Source organism: Tiliqua scincoides, chromosome 7, assembly GCF_035046505.1.
Source record: "Tiliqua scincoides isolate rTilSci1 chromosome 7, rTilSci1.hap2, whole genome shotgun sequence".
Lineage (NCBI taxonomy): Eukaryota > Metazoa > Chordata > Lepidosauria > Squamata > Scincidae > Tiliqua > Tiliqua scincoides.
The window spans coordinates 25840359-25861265 of record NC_089827.1 but is presented as its reverse complement, the minus strand read 5'-3'; the positions used below and the strand labels follow the sequence as shown (position 1 = coordinate 25861265).

Below are 20907 nucleotides of genomic sequence, written 5' to 3'. Positions count from 1 at the left end.
CACTGCATCACTTGCACAGTTAAGGCAAATTGTGTTTAGTAGGGCATAAAATACTTTTCTACATGAGAAGTGGCAAACAGGAAGGGCTAGGAGGTGATTCCATCTTCTGCATTCAGCTAGCCATGGCTCTGCTTCTTTCATCTGCCCTCCTTCTAACTTTTCCCCACAGTTTGCCTGAGTTTCACCCACCACAGTGTTCTGCTACCACTATGACAAAGCCCTCACCTTTGTCTTTACTCCGTGACCCACTCTCCTTTGTGCATAGTGGCACTGTCAGCTGCACAGGGAGAGGATCAAGATACAGAGACATCCCTGTATGCATATTCATACATATAGACATCCGTGAGAGTGAGAGACAAACCTGCGTATGAATAATGCCCTCAGCTCCAATAACACTGTTGACACTTGCAGTAGTCTTATCCTTATAGTACTTGTTCTACAATCTCTGCGTTTTTCCTAGTGCCACCATCACAACAAATTTTTTATGGCTAGGCAAAGAGTTACTGGACCAGCTACAGGGTAGTGGATGGAGAGAAGACAGAGCCAGAGGAAATGACTGAGCATGTGCTTTTCAGGCAAGGCTCTATGTAGGCAGCAGTCAAGATGAAAATGCATAGTTGAGGATTTTGTGTGGAACTTGAAAGTTAGGCATTCATTACTGTGCTAGAAACTTCTTGCTCAGCTGTCTCATAGCTACTAGTTGTATTTTATATTAAAATTTATAAACTGCTTTTTGATTCAAAGGATCCCCAAAGCAGCACACACCCCTTTAAAATGAAATAAAAAACAAAAACATTAACATTTACAGCGGCAAAGAAACAACAAAAAAGGCAGTTAAAGGCTGAGCCAAACCAAGAAAACTTGAAATCAGGAGTAGCAAAGTAACATTAAATGGCTATTGGAACAAATCTGTCTTCTTCTTTTTCTGGAAGATTAATCAGGAAGGGGTTAACCATGTTTTTTTAAGGAAGTGGGTACCAGAGTCTGGATGCCACAGCTAAGAAGCTTCTCCCCAATATACCTACGAAAGATGCATCAAATGGTAGTAACATGCAGAACAGAACCTCAGTGGGCAGGCTGAATAACGTGGGAAGCATTTAAGCACCTCTTAATACCTCTCTTGAAAAGTTAAAGCTGCCTTTCTGGGTTTTCATTTCTGGCTCGCTTTCAGGCAGCAGAAGAGAGCTATGAGATTTAGATAACATATCATATTTGCCAGCATGGGAGGAGGGGCCCTAGAGCATATTTTTAGTGCTCTAGTAGCCCACAAGGTATAGTCTGTTTATAGCCTCTGATTTCTTTAGTCTGGCCTTAGTCTTCGCTGCCTGTAGAGATTGCGATGAAGATTTGTGAAAATCAGATGTGCCTTTCTCAGGCCTTCTGCGGCTTGGGGAGGCAGCACACTGCCTTCCAGCCTGCAAAAGGCACCTCCCTGACATTGCCATAGGTCTAGGGCCCCTCCTCCCATGCTGGCAAATATGATATGTTATCTAAATCTCATAGCTCTCTTCCAAACTCTGGGCAATTGACCCCAGCACCTGCCCCTTAGTTACACCACTATAAACAGGTTAAAACTTTTAAGTGGCATTTTGATCTGTATCTGAAGTACCCAACAAAGATATTAAACATGCTTTTGATGACCCATCCTATGAATATATGAGCCCTGTATTCTGCACCAGCTGAACTTCCAAACCTTGAGCGAACCCCACATAAAGCACAATACAATTCAACTTCATGGTTTCAAATGCATAATTGATTATTTCTAGGTCAGATTATAGAAGAATAGATTGCAGTCTTCTTTCCAGATGGAGGTGAGAACAGTGTTCTACTGGCTGCTGCTGTCTGGGGTCCAGTGCCCTGCACTGAATCCAGAATCACTTCAAGGCTTCAATCAGTGTAACTAAGGGAGGTTGAACCCTGTCAATGACTGGTGAACCCAATCCTTCCAGGTCACAGAGTCTGCCAACCACTATTATTTCAACTTTTGATTTTTCTTCCCCCCCTTTTCTCTGTCTCTTCTTTTTTTTTTTTTTTTGCTGTGACAATTTCTGCATTGAAATCTTACAACTTGTGTTTCTCCATAAAAGCAAGAGTTCATTGTTTAGTTATTTTATTTTTAAGAGGTATTTTATTTTTAAAACATTATTTTTTACAAGATTATTTTGAATTATATCCTGAGGTCCTGTAGCTCATGTTTTGCATGTATCATGTCATAAAATGCCCCCAGCATCTCCAGTTAAGGGGTTACATCTAATTGGGTGTCAAACACCTTTGCCCAAGAGAGTTGAGTTCAAGTCTTGCCATCTGTCAGGACTGACAACACTGACTTATTCAATAGATGGCATTTCTGAAGAAAACAACATTACTTTGGATATTTATGTAATCAAGTTATTCAGAACATCTGGAAGCCTGCATTTATCTGTTATCAGCATCAATAAAAAGCCCAATGTATTGAGTTTCTGGAGAGAAAAGGTTGCATGCTTTATTTTGTTTTCTGCCACTATCTGCTGCTTTTTGGACAGTTAAGGCCCCCAGTGTATCTCATACAACAAAACAAAAATACAACATCAGAAAACATATCTGAAAAATACCTTTCCAGGATCCAGCCATTGAACTAAACATTGTATAATAGTAAAATACTTCCCTGTTAACTCTGTTTCTATTTGTACTATTGAAATCCCCATTTGTCCTGCCTGGCTTTTAAATTACCACAGTCCAAGCTTCTAGTACTGTACAGTATGCTGTTACTTAGAATCTGATAATTCTCATTTAGCTAAATTGAAAACTGCAGGTGGTCCTTGCATTGTTTTGTTACAAATTGCTTTGTGGTCCAACCAGGCAGCTAGCATGATGTCCCTTTTGTAAAACCATTTTGTTTATCATCTGTGTGCACAGTTTACCTTAGGGAAGTTGAATAAGTATCATGCCCTTTGACAGTGCTATTGTACCCACTTTCCATAAGCTTTCAGAGATTCTAGCAATGGGAACACCAAGAAGGTGGTTCATCAGTTTCTCTGTCACATACATGTTCCCTTGATATTTGGTGCCCCGTATCAGCTGCAGTGCACTCATGTAGTTCTGCACTGGCAGATTGCCCTGGTCATGATTCAGAACAGTTTGATAAATTAGGATGATAACGTAAACATTTTATTTCTGTTTTGTCTTCTCCCTTCAAAATCTTCCACACTTTTTGTTCAGATTTCCTTCAGAGTATTTAGGATGTATCTGCTCTTGTGCTCTTCTCCATCAAAACTGGAAAGCAAGAAGCTATAATTATCTAGCCAAAGGAGTGATATCACATGAGAGGACCCAACACTGATATCATTGCTATTGGCATCCAAATCTGCAGTGTAGAGGCCCCATTTGGGCTGAAACTTGCAGTGTAACTGCAGGAGTCTGATCCAGTGGATCACCATTGCCACCAGAAATGGTCAAATGCAGTCAACTCCTAAAGTTTCACCTCCCTCCCATTCCCAAACTTTCTTTAGCCTGGCCCACTCCATGGCCTGATCTGCCCCCAATCTGTGCTGCTGCCAACTTACTGGCAAAGATGTAGGTTGGTAAGGCTACTGACATCCATGTGCAGCCTCTGGGGCTTTATGCTGGTGGCAGCAGCCTGCCAGACTGTCTGCTATATCAGAAGCCTGGACCTTTCACCGTCGGATCACCATTACAAATAGCATAAAACCTGGATAGGATTGGGCCATTCAGCTCTTTGATCTGACAGTCCTTATTCTGTCATAACACTGGGGATGGACCCCTCTCCCAGTCTGCAGACAAGGTAGAAAACTTTGAGGAAGTGGCAGATTGGGGAGAGACTGGGGGGCAAACTGGAGGGGATGAATTCCCTCATCACAGGCACTGGGTAACTCCACTCACCCCAATGTCTCTACCTAATGTCAAACATAAGACCCATGGACTGAATATACCACCCAGAAGCAATTTATCCAGCTCCCATTATAATTGGGCTTTCTCATATTTTGAAAATATGAACAAGTTTTGCACATTTTCTCTTCTGTCATTTGCAGCTAGTGAGTTTGTGTGAGAACAAAATGCTTATCTGCTTAATGGTGTCACTTTTTGTTTAATGATGCCACTTCTGGACTTTAGCAGGCACCATGAATGCTAACTTCGGTCTTCTGTATGAAATGAGTCTGACATCCCTGTTTCACCAGGGCCAGAGTGGAACAAAAGAACCAGTCTTAGCTGTAAACCACATCAACCCTCAGGAGGCTCCAACCTTTGTGGAAGCAACTTCTGAGCCTGCTGAGGTGCTTGTGCCCAGCTTCATCACTCCAGACTTCCCTAAGTACTGTCCAAGGTCCTAATTCCATGTTTGAGTCCTTGTTGCTGTCTGAACTCATGCTTCACTCACAGCTCTCTGAGGGCCATTTCTCTTACCTGCTCCTTTGCCCCTGGCTGGAATGCCTGCTCAGGCAAAAATCCTATCTAGAACAGTATAGATTCTGAATTTTATACTATTGTGCAATTACACAGTGTTCAAGCCCTGGACAGATGTTGGAAAGTTGAATAAAGATAATGTCAGCTGGCTCCATTCCAAACCTTCACATGTTTATCTGAACAGGGGATATGTGAGATGAGAACCCTAACTTTTGTGAAATATCTGTAATTGCTTAGAGAGTTCAGGCATGGAGGCAATAGCTGTGACCTGTTTTTCGTCCCACCACATGTGCAGGGCTTCAGAGTTACATGCTTACATCAGTAGTCTGGTTTTTACAGGCCATCTTGGATATGTATCTAAAGAAATATCTTACAGCACACTAATAATTAAAAATCGGCTTGAAATAACTTGTCTCTTGAAATAAGTAGTCTAAGAATAGGAAATTTCTAGTTTATCATTGTCATATAGCCTGATTCTCAGCAGCATCTGAATTATGGCCCAATCCTATCCCCCGTCCCTGTGTTTTATGGCAGTTGTAAAGCTCCTCCGCTGACGCACACAGCGGGCATTCTGGCAGGGAGGCTGGAGTGGCCTCGCACACACTGGCATTGCCACAGAAACCCGCTGGAGCAGGTAAGCCCATACAAGGAGTTGGACAGAGGCAGGGAGTTGGGTGGGCAGAATGGGGTAGTGACGGGGCAAGGAGGAGGGCGAGTCAGACCTAGGAGGGACAGGCAGTGGTGCAGAATCCTGACTCCCTTCCCAGGCCTTCCCTGCTTTATCAGGTCGACAAGAATTTGTGCTGGTACAGGCCTGAGTTTCCCCATAGAGGCTGCTGGGGCTTACCCCAGGGCAAGGAAACACATGCCCCCCCCTTACCACAGGGTGACCTCCAGCAGCCAGAAACCCCTGTTTCATACAGTGGCAGCCATGCAGGAGCCACTGCATCACTGCCAGAGGATTTAGATAGCGTTGGGCTGTTAATTAGTCTTGAAACAGGAAAAGGAAGTCTGCTACATGTCCCCAAAGTATCAATTTTTAGTTTAAAACAAAAATATCCCAATCTTTAGAGAAAAGGTAGAAAATTTGATAACAAAAATACGGATGGGCTGCATATTAACCCATTTTTGTCCAACCCACAGGTGTGCACATTTGGTTCCAGTTGCATATATGCAACATTGGGCAGAAATGTCTTAAAGGTCCAACGTGGTATATCCACTCTTGTGATCATTAAATCCAAATATTGAGCTTTATCGTGATCTCGCATTTTTCACATTTAGAGCTGATCTTTCTAAAATGAAGATAATGCTGTAACATCAAGTAAAGATGAGTTCAGATGATAGATGCATTTGCTAGCAGAATGTCATGAATTATATAAATTAAAATTAAAATAATCATTTTGCTTTGTGTGTAATGTACAAAGGATCTGTAAATTCCAGGTACATGTGGTATCACATGTTTCATCAGGTGTTCCTGTGTCACACATTTCACAAGAATTCAGTCTCTGTAGTCTGGTATCTACCGAGTTCATGAAGTGTGTGTGTGTGTGTGTGTGTGTGTGTGTGTGTGTGAGACTGACTGACTGCATGCTCTAAAACAGGGGTCTCCAAACCCCGGCCCGGGGGACAGATGTGGCCCACAGCAAGCCTCTTTCCGGCCCACAGCCAACCTGTTGTCCCCTGAAAGCCTCTGGCCCACTCAACTGAACATGACCAGAACTGTGCTCTGATTGTGCCTGGAGGGTGTTCTGAGGTCCAGAGAGGTTGAATGAATGAGCCCATTCATTCATTTATTCACTCATCTAAGTTCCATCTCTAATTTATTTATTTTAATTTTATATTTAAATTTTTTTTCTGGCCCTCCACACCACGCCAGATATTTGATGGTGCCCTCTGGCCAAAAGGTTTGGAGACCCCTGCTCTAAAACATGTCATAGCATGCAAGAGGGCCCTATCAGTAATAGCCCCCTTGATATGAAATTCCCTGTCCTGCGGTGTATCCCAGTCTTCCTTCTTGCCAATGTGTCATTGGGAATTGAAGACCTGACTCATTTCACAAGCATTTCCTGTTTTTGTAATCTGTCCCTCTCCCTGATATTTCACTGTTTGTGCATTTAGGCTTTAAATGTTCTGCAATTTGTTTCTTTTTAAATGATGTTTTATGTTGATTTGTTTTAACATATTGGGCGTTACCTTGAGTCCCTCTAAAAAGGAAAAAGTGGGATGATGGAGATGGGGGTAGTGGTGATGATGTTATTAAAAACATATACACATTATCACTCATGGTATCCTGGTATATTTTTTATATATTTTTAATGTAATGTGTATTTTTTATATATTTTTATAAATAAAATAAATTTTAATGATATATTTTTAATGTAATATGCTTATCATATTACTGTTTTCACTCGTGACACAACAAGCTCTTAATGTGAGTTGAATTATCACTTTATTTTTAACTACAGAGTGACTGGTCTTGATTTTCAGATGCCTACATAATACCAGTCTTTTATGTTGAAGAGGTGTCTCCCTGACATTAGCGTGAATATTTTCAAACAGGATATGGATTTTTACTTTTGTAGATTTTTCTTTCATTTCTGATGTCTACAATAGTCCTCAGCTTCATTTGCTTAATATAATCATAATTCATACTTGGTTAAGAGGATTTATATCTTTCTGAACCAAGGTCAGTATGCTCAGATGTCCATGTTTAGCTGGCACATTTTTCTAATGTAAAAATAAGACACATTTCTTCCAAGCATTGAATAAGTACAGTGTTATTACAAATCCCATCAGACAAAGATTATCATATCCTTAGTAGTTATTTGTGGGTTTTGAAAAGTCATTGTTGGTTATGTTTATAGTGTCTGCGTATCTTATGAGGCCAACAAAAGAAGAAGGTTTTACAAAACGATGCCGAAAGTCTAAACATAACTCTCATATTCATATCCTCTTAATAATTTATTTAGAGCTGATGCCACCAATATGAAATTTTCATGTATGAGTATCAAGCAGCCAACACTGCATAAACATGGAAAGCGCAAATAATATTAGGCTTAAAATACAGAGGTCAGTAAATTGTGCCAGTGTTCCTGGATTACATTAATGAAAAAGTAAATTGCAATAATGAAATGTTAATGTTTTTAATTTAAAAAACACCCCTCTATTTAGCACATTTGTTAGAATAACTTCAATATTCATAATTGATCACAATTATGGTATAAAACTAGAAGTTCAAACATATAACCTCACATGCTGAAAGACAATAGCAAGAATAGATACAACTTTACTAATGTTCTGCATACCTTAAGGAACTGATTATTGCAGCCCATGCAATCTTTTAATTGATATACCAGGGCACAGCTGTTAAATTAATGTAAGAAAATTCTGTAATATACTTTTACCAGCAGTCATCATCTGGGTTCTGTGAAATACAGTGATAGCTTAAAATTGTTTTCCTATCACCTTTAAAATATTCTTTTTGGACAAAATATTGTCAAGTTTTCCATAAATGAGCATTTTCAAAAACCTAATTCTAACGCTCCAGAGCTATTTTACAGTCTGACAGAAATAGGTGAGGCTCTTTGGTGGCCCAGAAATAATTCTAATTCTTATGATCAAAAGATTTTTTGTTCTGAAGTATATTTTTCATCTTTTATATCTCCAGTATGGGCTTCAATTCATTGTATGTGAATGATTTGACATATACTTACTAGACAATTTTCCCCTCTGGAAGTATTAACAATACATGACAAACATGTACAAAAGTAATTAATTTATTGGAAGCCTGAGGCTCTAGCCCACAGGGTCCTTGAAGTTCTCTTTGAGTTTTGAGCAATTTAACAACTAGCCTTAGCTGAAGTAGAGTAGTGACAATGTGCAGAATTGGTTAGAAATGGTATAGAAGCAAGACTAGATAAATGGCATCCAAAGTGTTTGCAGATTACTGGTTGAGCATTGAGCATTACTGTCCAGGCATTGACAAGGCACAAGGTGGAGGTGCTGGGTTGGAAACCAGAGTCAGCTCTGACTGTTCTTCAGAGTCTACAGTCATTTCTGAATCATGGCTGGTATCCAAGGGACCAGCTACTCTTCTGCCTCAGAGGACCCTTGTTCAGAGTAACTGCACAGATGAAAACCTACACTGATGCCAACCTACGTATCTGATTTGTTAGCAATCAGTTCTAATGAAGAATAGATCAAACTCACTTCCTCTCCTAGAATGCTACTGGAACCATAAGCCTGTCTTCTGGTCTCAGCCACACAAATCTACAACAGTGGAATGAAAAGGAAGCTGTCAAATGTTGAGTTGTTGTCACATAGATGCAAAGGTTGTGAATTGGGAAGTCTGTATGTCAAATGCTCCTTCAGCCATAAAAGGAAAATAAACTGTGGCAAAAGTAATGTAAGAAGGTGATACGGGAGGCCAAGCGAGACTATGAGGAACGCATGGCCAGCAAGATTAAGGGGAATAATAAAAGCTTCTTCAAATATGTTAGAAGCAGGAAACCCGCCAGAGAAGCGGTTAGCCCTCTGGATGGTGAGGGAGGGAAAGGGGAGATAAAAGGAGACTTAGAGATGGCAGAGAAATTAAATGAGTTCTTTGCATCTGTCTTCACAGCAGAAGATCTCGGGCAAATACCGCTGCCCGAACGGCCCCTCCTGACCAAGGAATTGTCAGATAGAGGTTGAAAGAGAAGATGTTTCAGACCTCATTAATAAATTAAAGATCAATAAGTCACCGGACCTGGATGGCATCCACCAAGAGTTATCAAGGAATTGAAGAATGAAGTTGCTGATCTCTTGACTAAAATATGCAACTTGTCCCTCAAAACGACCACGGTGCCAGAGGATTGGAGGATAGCAAATGTCATACCAATCTTTAAAAAGGGAAAGAGGGGGGACCCGGGAAACTATAGACCAGTCAGCCTATACCGGGTAAGATGGTGGAATGCCTTATCAAAGATAGAATCTCAAAACAGATAGACAGGCCTTGCTGAGGGAGAATCAGCATGGCTTCTGTAAGGGTAAGTCTTACTTCACGAACCTTATAGAATTCTTTGAAAAGGTCAACAGGCATGTGGATGTGGGAGAACCCGTGGACATTATATATCTGGACTTTCAGAAGGCGTTTGACATGGTCCCTCACCAAAGGCTACTCCACAGTCCAGGAAATTAAAAAAACTCCACAGTCAGGGAATTAGAGGGCATGTCCTCTCATGGAATGGGAACTGGTTGAAGATCAGGAAACAGAGAGTGGGTGTCAATGGGCAATTTTCACAATGGAGAGAGGTGAAAAGCAGTGTGCCCTAAGGATCTGTCCAGGGACCAGTGCTTTTCAACCTCTTCATAAGTGACCTGGAGACAGGGGTGAGCAGTGAGGTGGCAAAGTTTGCAGACGACACCAAACTTTTCCGAGTGGTGGTTGTGAGGAGCTCCAGAAAGCTCTCTCCAAACTGGCAGAATGCGCAGCAAAATGGCAGATGCGTTTCAGTGTAAGTAAGTGTATAGTCATGTACGTTGGGGCAAAAAGTCAAAACTTCACATATAGGCTAATGGGTTCTGAGCTGTCTGTGACAGATCAGGAGAGAGATCTTGGGGTGGTGGTGGACAGGTCGATGAAAGTGTCGATCCAATGTGCGGAGGCAGTGAAGAAGGCCAATTCTATGCTTGGGATCATTAGAAAAGGTATTGAGAACAAAACGGCTAATATTATAATGCCGTTGTACAAATCTATGGTAAGGCCACACCTGGAGTATTGTGTCCAGTTCTGGTCGCCACATCTCAAAAAGGACATAGTGGAAATGGAAAAGGTGTAAAAGAGAGCGACTAAGATGATTACTGGGCTGGGTCACCTTTCTTATGAGGAAAGGCTATGACGTTTGGGCCACTTCAGCCTAAAAGAGACGCCTGAGGGGGGACATGATTGAGACATACAAAATTATACAGGGGATGGACAGAGTGGATAGGGAGATGCTCTTTACACTCTCACATAATACCAGAACCAGGGGACATCCACTAAAATTGAGTGTTGGGAGGGTTAGGACAGACAAAATGTTTCTTTGCTCAGCGTGTGGTTGGTCTGTGGAACTCCTTGCCACAGGATGTGGTGACAGCATCTGGCGTGGATCCCTTTAAAAGGGAATTGGACAAGTTTCTGGAATAAAAATCCATTTTGGGTTACAAGCCATGATGTGTATGTGCAACCTCCTGATTTTAGAAATGGGCTATGTCAGAATGCCAATGCAAGGGAGGGCACCAGGATGCAGGTCTCTTGTGATGAGGTGTGCTCCCTGGGGCATTTGGTGGGCTGCTGTGAGATACAGGAAGCTGGACTAGATGGGCCTATGGCCTGATCCAGTGGGGCTGTTTTTATGTTCTAATGCTAGGTAGCCTTAAACATTATCGCAGCTCCAGCCCTCTCTCCTCTCACTCCCAAATTCTCTCATGCAACATGTTGATAATGCTGGTCTGCTTTATGGAGCTGCTGTAATAATTACTGAAGTAACATGTGTAAAGTGTTTTAAAACTCTAAAGCTCTGTAATATGTAGGAGTCAGTCTGTATGCAGCAATTTCAAATATGAATTCTACTTGCATTTCTAGGATAGTATAAATTCCAATCTCCCCCAGCTAGTGAAACAAGAATGACAAAACACAAGAAAGGGTTGAAGTTATAGTAGACTTCTGTTTTCCCCGTATTGGATGAAACGAAACCAGTGGAAAATAGATCTAATAACTTATCTGAAACAGAAGGTTAAGACATTTTCTTGTTTGCACAATTCTGTTAAGTACTAGCTTTGTAAACTGGCAACACGGTTCTAAACTTGTAGTTGGTTGCCAGTGACTATGCTTAAACATGACCTGTGTGGTCTACACAATAGACGCTCGGACCATTTTAGAAGGAAAATGGACTACAATACCATATTTTCCTCCTAGGCAATATGTCTTGCAAATTCTGAAAAATTAGACTTTGTCTGCACTCCCAAGGAGTCTGATTAGGAAATAAATTCCACTGAACCTGTGGGACTTGGGGACCAGATTATTTATATTATGATGCTGAGGTTCGCTGTGTGTGTGTGAGAGAGAATAAAACTCCACCCATGAAAGATTGATCAGGATTGTGGCACACAAGATGGGGACATTTAACTCTTTCCTGCCATAATGTACGAGTGGGCCAGAGGCTCACTGGAGACTGGGGGCTCCCCAAGGGCCAGATTGGGAGTCCCTGAGGGCTGCAAGTGGCCCCCAGGCCAGGGTTTGGGCACCCCTGGTCCATAGCACCCATTTAATGGAATGCCTTATCTAGGAACGTCCATCTGGTTCCTAACATTTCTTTCTGCTGGTAAGCAGTTGTGGTCCTTGCCACCCTGCTGCCCAGAACTCTGCATGAAATGCTGCTGCCCCTGTTTTGGGCTGTGGGGAGCCCCTCAGAGTGTGGTCTGTGACCACCTGGGGGGTTGCAGCAGCAGAGCCTCTAGAGTACTGCCTGCCCCCTGGCTATTCACTTGCAGTGGCTTCTCCTCCACCACCTCGTCAGGCCGGGGTGAACCACTTAAAAAAAAATGGATAGAGGCAAGTGGGTACTCAAGCAGCCACCTGCCTCTATTCCTTTTTTAAAAAGACCAAAAAGATGGTGGATGGCGGTGGCAGAAATAGTTTCTCCTCCTCCACTTCTTTGGACCAGAGGGAGATGGTATTATAAAAAAAAGGGATAGAGGTGGGTGGTGCTCAGAGCATCTGCCCACCTCTATAGCTTAAAAAAAGAAAGAAAGGCAAATGGGATACTGATGGGAGGGCAGCACAGGGAAGTGGATGGTGGTGTGGTGACTCCCCCCAATGTGCTCCTTGGGGCATTTGCAACCCCCCCCCCCAAACCAGGTATGCCAGTACTTTCACGTTCAGGCATCTTAATTCCACAAAACCTTTAAAGTTACTGAAAATTTTAACTATTTTTTTAATTTTTAACTGCACACTGGCCTTCCCTGCTGTTTTTCAACTTGTGCCGTTGGCTATATCTATGTTTGTTTTATGAGGCATTTTATGTACTTAAACTTTTGTCCATTTATTCTTTTGTAATTTTTTGCTCTTTTTGTGTCTTGTATATCACCTTGAATATTCTTTTAGTAAAGCATTTCATAAATAAGTAAAGCCTTCATATATACGGGGCTGCAATTCAAATGGTTCATTTAATTACATATAGAGAGAGTGATTAAAAAAAAGAGGAAGCAAGAAAGTTCTGTGGGCAAATCTGTGGTATAAGAGGGCTGTATCAGCCTACCTGTGGTAGGAGAAAGATGGTTGGAGAGCACAGAAGTGCTTTGTCATCACAGTCCAGTTCCTCAGACACTGCAGCAGGTGGCTACCCACACAGAATCTGACATCTCAGGTTGTCTTTCCCATGATGTGGAAGGCTTCCTTTGTCAGGTTGCAGCCTGTTTCTTCTGAGATTGTTGGCCCAGTGACTTTTTCACATTGGTCTCCCAGGGCTTTAGAAGAAGGAATTGGATCACAACCCCCTGCTGTCGGCTTCTGCTACTTCCCTTCTGGGCAGCTTGCCAGAGGTTTTGGGCATCTTGCCAGCCATCTGCTGAGTGGCAGCGTGCAGCAGGCATCCTACTTTGTGCTGCACATCTGTCTACACCTGGGTCCTCACCAATCCATGAATTGTGTTTTTTTTTTCCTTTTCACAACTTGGCCACCTGCAACTCCATAGCTCATCACTCTTTCATAGCCAGAGGTATTATCTTGCACTCTGTGACAGGACTTCTCAGGGTACCAACAGTCAGTGAGACACTTGCCTTTCACAGGAGCAGTATCAATCAGTTTATCTTCACACTCTGATCGCACACAAACCGGGGGCTATCTAAAATGCAAAAAACAAAAACAAAAAGGAGAGAATAAAAATTTGTGTTTATCATGAAATATATTTTCCCTTTAACCCTGTCACGTGATAGTTGTGAATGATATAAAAATTATTCTGGTCCTGTTCATGCTCCATTGTCTGAGTTCCAGTTACGTGTATCACTAGCCATATTATAGATGCTTAAACAGGTGTCATGAGACCACAAGGTTACCAGCCTCCTGTAGGCACTCAGAACCCCATGGAAGCAGGAAACATGGTAATTCTGAGCTTACTACATGCTTGTTTGTTTGCCTGTTTATTTTATGACTGGGGAAGCTTTTAAATATACTTTCCCACATCTGCAGTCTGAAATGTTACAATATGGAGAATGCTGCACCATATAATAGTTTTATGTGCGAGGCTTCTAGGAAGTAGTTCAGAGCAGGTAACATCAACACTCACACCTGGAACAACTAACACAACTTTTATTACATGGGTATTTGTATCAAAGTACCTGTTTTTCTGGGTAAGCCTTCATGAAAGGTACCTGTATTTTCACTTGTATACAGCACGTGCATGATTCCTTCCTCTCATGTGAGGAATAAAATTAGTACTTTGCACGCTAGGGAAATCTTTAATTATAACGCCAATAGTTTCTGCCTCCCAGCTTTGAGTGCCTAAAATGTATGACATATTTACAGTAACCATTTGGTATTACCTCAAGCTTAATGAAGAATGAAGAATGTTTTCAATGATAAAAATTGATTCAATACATGGTTAAACAAATGGAGATCAGGGATTCATATGTTTGGTCCCACCCGTGGTTAATCTATTCCTTTTTTCCCAGAATTAGGGTGATCACTTGCTCACAGAGGGATTTTTCATTACATCTTATTCAATAAAGAATAACAATCTATCCAATTGTGAAACAAAATGGCCGCCACCACAACAAAAAAAAGTCAAAAAGCCCTTTCAGCTCTCAGTGCCTTTCCCCTGCTGTTTTCTAGTTATCAGAATGTTTACTTTGTCCTCACATGCTGGGCAGGCCCATCCATGAGGCAAACTGAACCAATTGCATTAGGCAGCATGTTGGTGGGTGGTGAAATCTGAAATCTCCTCTTCCTTCTACACCCTAGATCAGTGATTTTTGCCAGAGAGCCCTGGCCTCTGCCCCCCCCCAGGGTGGGGAGGGGGAAGGCTTTGGAGTGGTGCAGGGGCTTGCTGCCACTTACTAGAGCCTGCAACAGCCTCCCAGGGCTACGGAGAGTCCTTGTGCCAGCCTCTGCAGGGCTCCCCACGCTTCAGAGATCCTCAAAATCGCAATCGCAAATGACTTCCAGTTTTGAGTTTGTGTAACCGGAAGTGGTTGTGATTGTGATTTTTACTGATTGTATGGTGTGGGGAGTCCTGCAGAGGTTGCTGTGGGGGCTCCCTGCACCCCCAGGAAGCTGCAGGCTCTGGTAAGTAGCAGCAAGCCCCTGTGCCTCTTGGCGTTAAAAGGGTTGCAAGATACCTGAAAGGTACCCAAGGCTTCAGACTGAGGTTGCCAGCCAGTGAAAAACCTAAATCAGTAGTCTACATTGACTCAGACTGGGGAGAAGACAGAGCTGAACGAAAATCAACCAGTGGACGTTTGGCTCTGAATGGGGGTGGAGCAATAAGCTGGCAAGCAGGAAAAAACCCTCTGTTCTTTCTTCCACAGAGGCCGAGTATACATCTGCATCAGAAACATGCAGAGAAGTAATGTGGCTTTGTTAATTGTTAAGTGATTTGGGCATAGATGAACAAAAGCCAATCCAAGTGTTTGAAGACAACCAGAGTTGTATCAGATTGGCACAGTCAGAAAGTCAAAATGCAGGCACAAAGCACATAGATATCAGAAATCACTTTGTGTGTGATAGTATCAAGAAAGGGCGTGTCAGGATGGACTACTGTCCAACCCAAGAAATGTCAGCAGACATCCTGACTAAGCCACTAGCAAGAGATAAATTCCAGAGTCTATGAGAATGTATCAGTCTGCTAGACTTGTGCATCCTTGAAAACTGCTGACATACCCTTTTCATATGCAATACAAGCATCTAAACTGACCTGAAGCCCAAATAAATTGACAAATGAATCTCCAGGAATAACTAAAATGGACATTTGACCACACTGTTGAGTGCAGTACCAGTTTCCTAATGTTGCCTTGCACATTATATCACCTGATGTACGATGTAGGCTGTATCACTTTTTCATGCAGCAGAAGTACAGCAGCAAAGTGCTTCACTTCTCAGTTGCTTGTATTGACATTTCAGTGGGAGATTAAACTACTGATCTTTATCTGTTCCATGACAAGCAGCAAAATACTGGCCTTTCTGTATGGACCTTTCTAGGAAGTAAAAGAGTGAGTTGCCTCTGAAAACTGCTTGCAGACAAGCTGTAACAAGTTAATGCCAGGCAGATTCTGATGAGCAAGTGCTTAAGTTTGGGGGTGCTAGTTACTGGAAGTTCAGGTACTGGAAAAATATCAAGTGAAATGGGTTTTGATTAAGATTTGTGAGAGGCAGAAATGATTTTTAATGTTCTCGGATTAAGCAGGGTTATACTAGATCAGGAGTTCTTAACCTTTTTAGTTTTACAGACCCCCAATGGATAGCCCAATACATCCCCATACCCCTTTTGCAAGGCTGTTGAAATCATAATCACCACCACCAGTCTAATTAGATAACAGAATTGCTTCTAAAGATGACAGTAGCTTTTTTTACGTATGTTTTACTTTACATATGGATAACTAGGAATAGAACATCTCAATCAGTACTGATAACGGTGATAGTTAATAATCTACTCTAACAATTTTTTTATTGTTCAGAGATCAAATCCCATACCTCCAAGGGGCATGGATACTCCAATTATAAATTCCTGTACTAAAAGACAGTGCTATAGTGCTTTTTACATAATGGGATAAAGTGCCAGGTTGCATGGATAACATTGGTCTTTTTCAGCTAGGGTCTTTTAAATAGATTATACATAGTATTTTCTTGTTTGACCTGTAACAGTTTAAAAACTTAAGCAGACATATTAAAATAAATGTTCGAAAAAGGAGCTCTTCAAAACCTCTGAATGCCAAATGGTTTAAGAAGCTCAGTTTTGCTTCTTTTCAGTTGATATATATGTCAGAAAAACAGTAACAGGTGCTCATGTGCCAATGGATGCTTTAAAATCTGCCTAATGGATTATGTCAGTCTTTTTATTTGATCTGATTTATGTATACATAAGACTTAACTACTTTAATATACTTTAAAATTGTTGTACAAAATACAATCAAAAGCAGACAAACCTTTATTTCTTGCATAGGTGTGGTTGTGCCATCAGCCTTGACAGTGAGTTGAGAGTCATTTGTTTTAACATTGAAATTTAACATTGAAATTTCCAAACTAGGTGGATTTTATTTACAGTAATGCACAGCTTTAGATTCCTTGGCAAACAATGCCTTTCAGAACTAGGGTGAAAAAAGTGACCTTTCATTGTCGTTGTTTTCAAATCCTGCTGCTGTAATGCTCAATGTGTGTTCACTTCATGGTAGAAAGATTATTATGCATAACATTATTTCTGATTTATTAAAAATGAAACTAATTTCAACAGTGATTAGCACGAATAGCTGTTTCTACAGATTGTAAAAATCAAGAGGAAATACAGTATGAAAGAAGCAGTAACTGTTCAATAAAAATGATTGTTTAAAAGGATTATTTAGATGTATAAAGTTTGCATTTAAAACAAATGTTTTTAACGTTTCCAACAGTGTTGTGAAAAGGGAATAGAGAAAGAGGTACTGCCTGAAACACGTCTTTATAACATATGAAGGGTATTGTGCTGGTCTGAACACATCTCCAATCAATCTCACATTCATGATGTGTGCTCCCACACGTATCTACCCTTCCACTTTTTCCTTCATTACTTTATTTTAACTTTGGAAAGAACCCTGCTGTCAGTCCATTTCCATATGATTTAGGAACACTCACAGTGCAGAACAAATTTGCCTCTCTGCTAGAGAGGCAATCACTGTGGTGGCCAAGGGTGTTGCAAGTGTGCCATAAAGCACTTTGCAGCACCTGGAGAGCAAGCAGCAATGACAGAGAAGCCTACACTGCCCACCAGTGTTGCATCCTGAGGGATGACCACCAGTGGAGGTAACAGTCACTCTGGACGGCATAGGGGTGGTGGGTGGGTGGATTAGAGGCAGGTAGGGGGCATTTCTGGGCAGGGGGTGGAGCAGGCCCAGTAGGGGTTGAGATTGGTGGTGCAGGCCTCTGCCATATCAGAACCCTCTTCCCAGACCTGAACACGCAACAAGGGGCTGCTTAGACTTGTGCTAGCTAAATATTGGTACAGATCCAAGTAGCCCTATTGAGCAAGTTGAGGCATTACTTGGGGTAAGGGGAAAAATATCCAACTGTGCTGGAGAAGTTTAGGATTGGACTATCAGTGGAATATGTTCCTTGGAAGTCTACATTAAAAAAATTTCTTTTATTTCAGTGACTATTTCAACAAGCACCTTTTTTGATGGCTTATTGGTCACGGGACTCTATACATCTACCAGTGTTCAAGCTTCACAGAGTATTGGAGGGTCCAGTGCTTTTGGATTTGGTAAGTTCTAAATAAGTGCATGAAATTAAGATTTACATGTGCATCAAAATTGCTTTGAAACTATACAGCCACTTAGACACTTGGGTGCTGTAATTTTGCCAAACAATGTTAATTGTCTCAAGAAGGTGGGTGAGAACTAGTTTTCAGTTATTTTTGACATTTATTTGTGACTTACATAGAAAGTATATTGTCTGTATATCTCAAATGCTTTATAAAGGAGTATAGCATCTTCTGTGTGTAGCTGAGAGGCTCCCATGAGGGGAAAAGCAGCTAAGTAGGAAATTTCAGAGACAAAATTACTTTGGGGGCAAGGATTAAAAACTGCCTCTTGTCCCTCGTTTGTGCAAATTGCCCTCTCCTGAGGGTGCAAGGGAGAAGAGTCACTTAGAGCTCCATTACATTTGACTACAGTGTTAACGCCTAAAATATGCAATCCCTGAATTCTTCAGATTATGGTTCTACCACAAATACCTTCGCAGTAATATTGCAACATCCAGAGAAACCATAGTTTGTATATTAATTGACACTAGAATGTCAATATTGTCCTAGCTTAAGTAAAGACTTAGATTTTTCTATCAGTAATGCTCAACGTTCTGTGCAATTCAATTAATGCCTCTTGCTCCCCAAGGCTTTGCAGTTTAGAAAACATAAATATGAACACGCTGAATTAGGCTAACAAATGCTGTCTTCCTATTATGTGACTGTTGCATTTCTCATCTGGCTTAAATGTTATCATGCTTAATGCTTAAGCATCTATCAGTCCTAATGAAGACAGTGAGGTTCATAAGTAACACCCTATTCATGAACCTAGTTACCTGAAAGCAAGACAAGCAGGCAGGCAGCTTGCAGGCCAGAGTGAAGACTAAGGACCCAATCCCATCTAGTTTTCCAGCCCTAGTGCAGCTGTGCCAATGGGATTTGCACTGCATCCTGTGGTGGTGGTGAGGCAGTCATGAGGTAAGGGGAAGTTTGTTCCTTACATTGGAACTGCATTGCGCCTGCATTGGTGTTGGAAAGTTGGATAGGATTGGGCCCTAAGAGCAATTGTAAGCAGGAAGTTAACGTTTATTCTTAGTCTCCCTTCTAGCCTGCAGGCCGTCTGCTTGTTTGTCTTGCCATAAGTTTATAGTACTCCCTCTCACCTCCTCCCTGTCCCTTCATTCTTCCCATGGCACACCCCATCCTTCCCTTGTCATGTGAATTATTATTATTATTATTATTATTATTATTATTATTAACTGTATTTATATACCACTTTTCAACAAAAAAGTTCACAAAGCGGCTTACAGAGAAAAATCAAATAACTAATGGCTTCCTGTCCCAAAAGGGCTCACAGTCTAAAAATGCAGGAGTCAACCACATTACACTTACAAATAGGCAATATGGATCAGTTCGTTCCCTGGAACCCAGACCACAGTTGCAGCTGAACAAGCTACATTCCAGGTCAAATCCATACTGCAAAACAAGGTGCAACCTCTTCTTCTAACAGCATTTTCTGACTAGCACTCTTCTACATGTACTGTGGCCTACAAATTGTTAATCAAGTTGGCCCCATCCTGCAATGCCATATGTTGTGGTGATCAGAAGCAAATGAGCTCCTCGAAGGTAGCAAATATCTAAAGCAGAGTTTAAGTCAGTGATGCATACTTTGAAATACCTCATTTTGCTTTTGTCAATATGAATCTTAAAATATGATGCCCTTGGGACGTCTAATGTTTAATTATGAATATCCATTTATGCGCTGCAGGGGGGAAAACCCAGTTCCCCTGTGACCTATTTTTTGAACTGCAACCATACATTCTGAAGAACCTATTTTGTTAACTGAGCAAAATGTTCAGTTTTTCTAAACATTAAACAGACACTTACGGATCCGCTTGAATTTTGTGAATTTTGTTTCTTTTTATTCTGGTAGGAAAATAGTATTGGTGAACATAGGAAGGAGATTTGCACCAAATCAGATCCTTGGTTAATCTAGATTAACCAAGGGGTGCCCAAACCCCGGCCCTGGGGCCACATGTGGCCCTCAAGGCCTCTCAATGTGGCCCTCAGGGAGCCCCCAGTCTCCAATGAACCTTTGGCCCTCTGGAGACTTGCTGGAGCCCGCACTGGCCTGATGCAACTGCTTTCAGTGTGAGGGCGACTTTGATCTCTCGCGTGAGCTGTGGGATGAGAGCTTCCTCCACTGCTTGCTGTTTCACATCTGTGATGCAGTAGCAGCGGCAAAGGAAAGGCCAGCCTTGCTTTGTGCAAGGCCTTTTATAGGCCTTGAGCTATTGCAAGACCTACATTCATTCATATAAGTTCCATCTCTAATAAATTCATTTATGTAAATTTATTCAAATTTTAAATGTAAATTAATTCTTTTTTCCTCTGGCCCCTGACACAGTGTCAGAGAGATGATGTGGCCCGCCTGCCAAAAACTTTGGACACCCCTGATCTAGATCCATACTGTCTATCATTTCAGATAGTGGGCTGAATAGTATTCATGACACCTGCTGGGGGCTGGAAGTGACATCATAAAGCAGGAAATAATATTTTTAAGCAGATGATGGCCAGAAATAAGCACTTTGTCCTCACGTAGAAACTCATTAATTGTAAATGACAGAAGGCAAAATGTGCAAATCTTGACCATATTTTCAGGATACGGATGAACCCAGTTATCAAGCAGGCTGCCCTTTCAACAGCGATGTGGTCTGTGGAATGATGCCTTGGGAGAAACAGTGCTGCTGAAAGGGCAGTCCTCGTGATAGTTGAGCTCTCCCAGCACTTCAACAGCATCTCTCTTTTCACCCATCTTGGTCAGACCCTTCTCCTATAATGTTCCTTGCCTTCTAAGGCCTCCTTCTGTCTCTCCCTCCAAGTGTCACATCAGACACAGTGCTGCTGAAACGACAGCAGTGAGAGAGCTCAATTATGATGGGGGTGAGATAGTTTCCATGAGCCTCATCTGGCCTGCAGGCCTTATGTTTGGCACTTCTGATCTCCACTGACTGACTATGGGCCCAGTTCTGTCCAACTTTCTAGCACCGATGTAGCCATA

General features: G+C 41.7%; 1 protein-coding gene across 1 annotated transcript in view; it reads left to right on the top strand.

Annotated features, from left to right (window-relative positions):
- The window catches only part of RELN (reelin), a 366138-nt gene that overhangs the window by 41326 nt on the left and 303905 nt on the right, over positions 1 to 20907 (top strand). The window contains exon 2 of the mRNA XM_066633734.1: positions 17757 to 17867. Within this exon, the coding sequence (XP_066489831.1) occupies positions 17757 to 17867 (111 nt within the window). The remainder of the gene's footprint in view (positions 1 to 17756; positions 17868 to 20907) is intronic.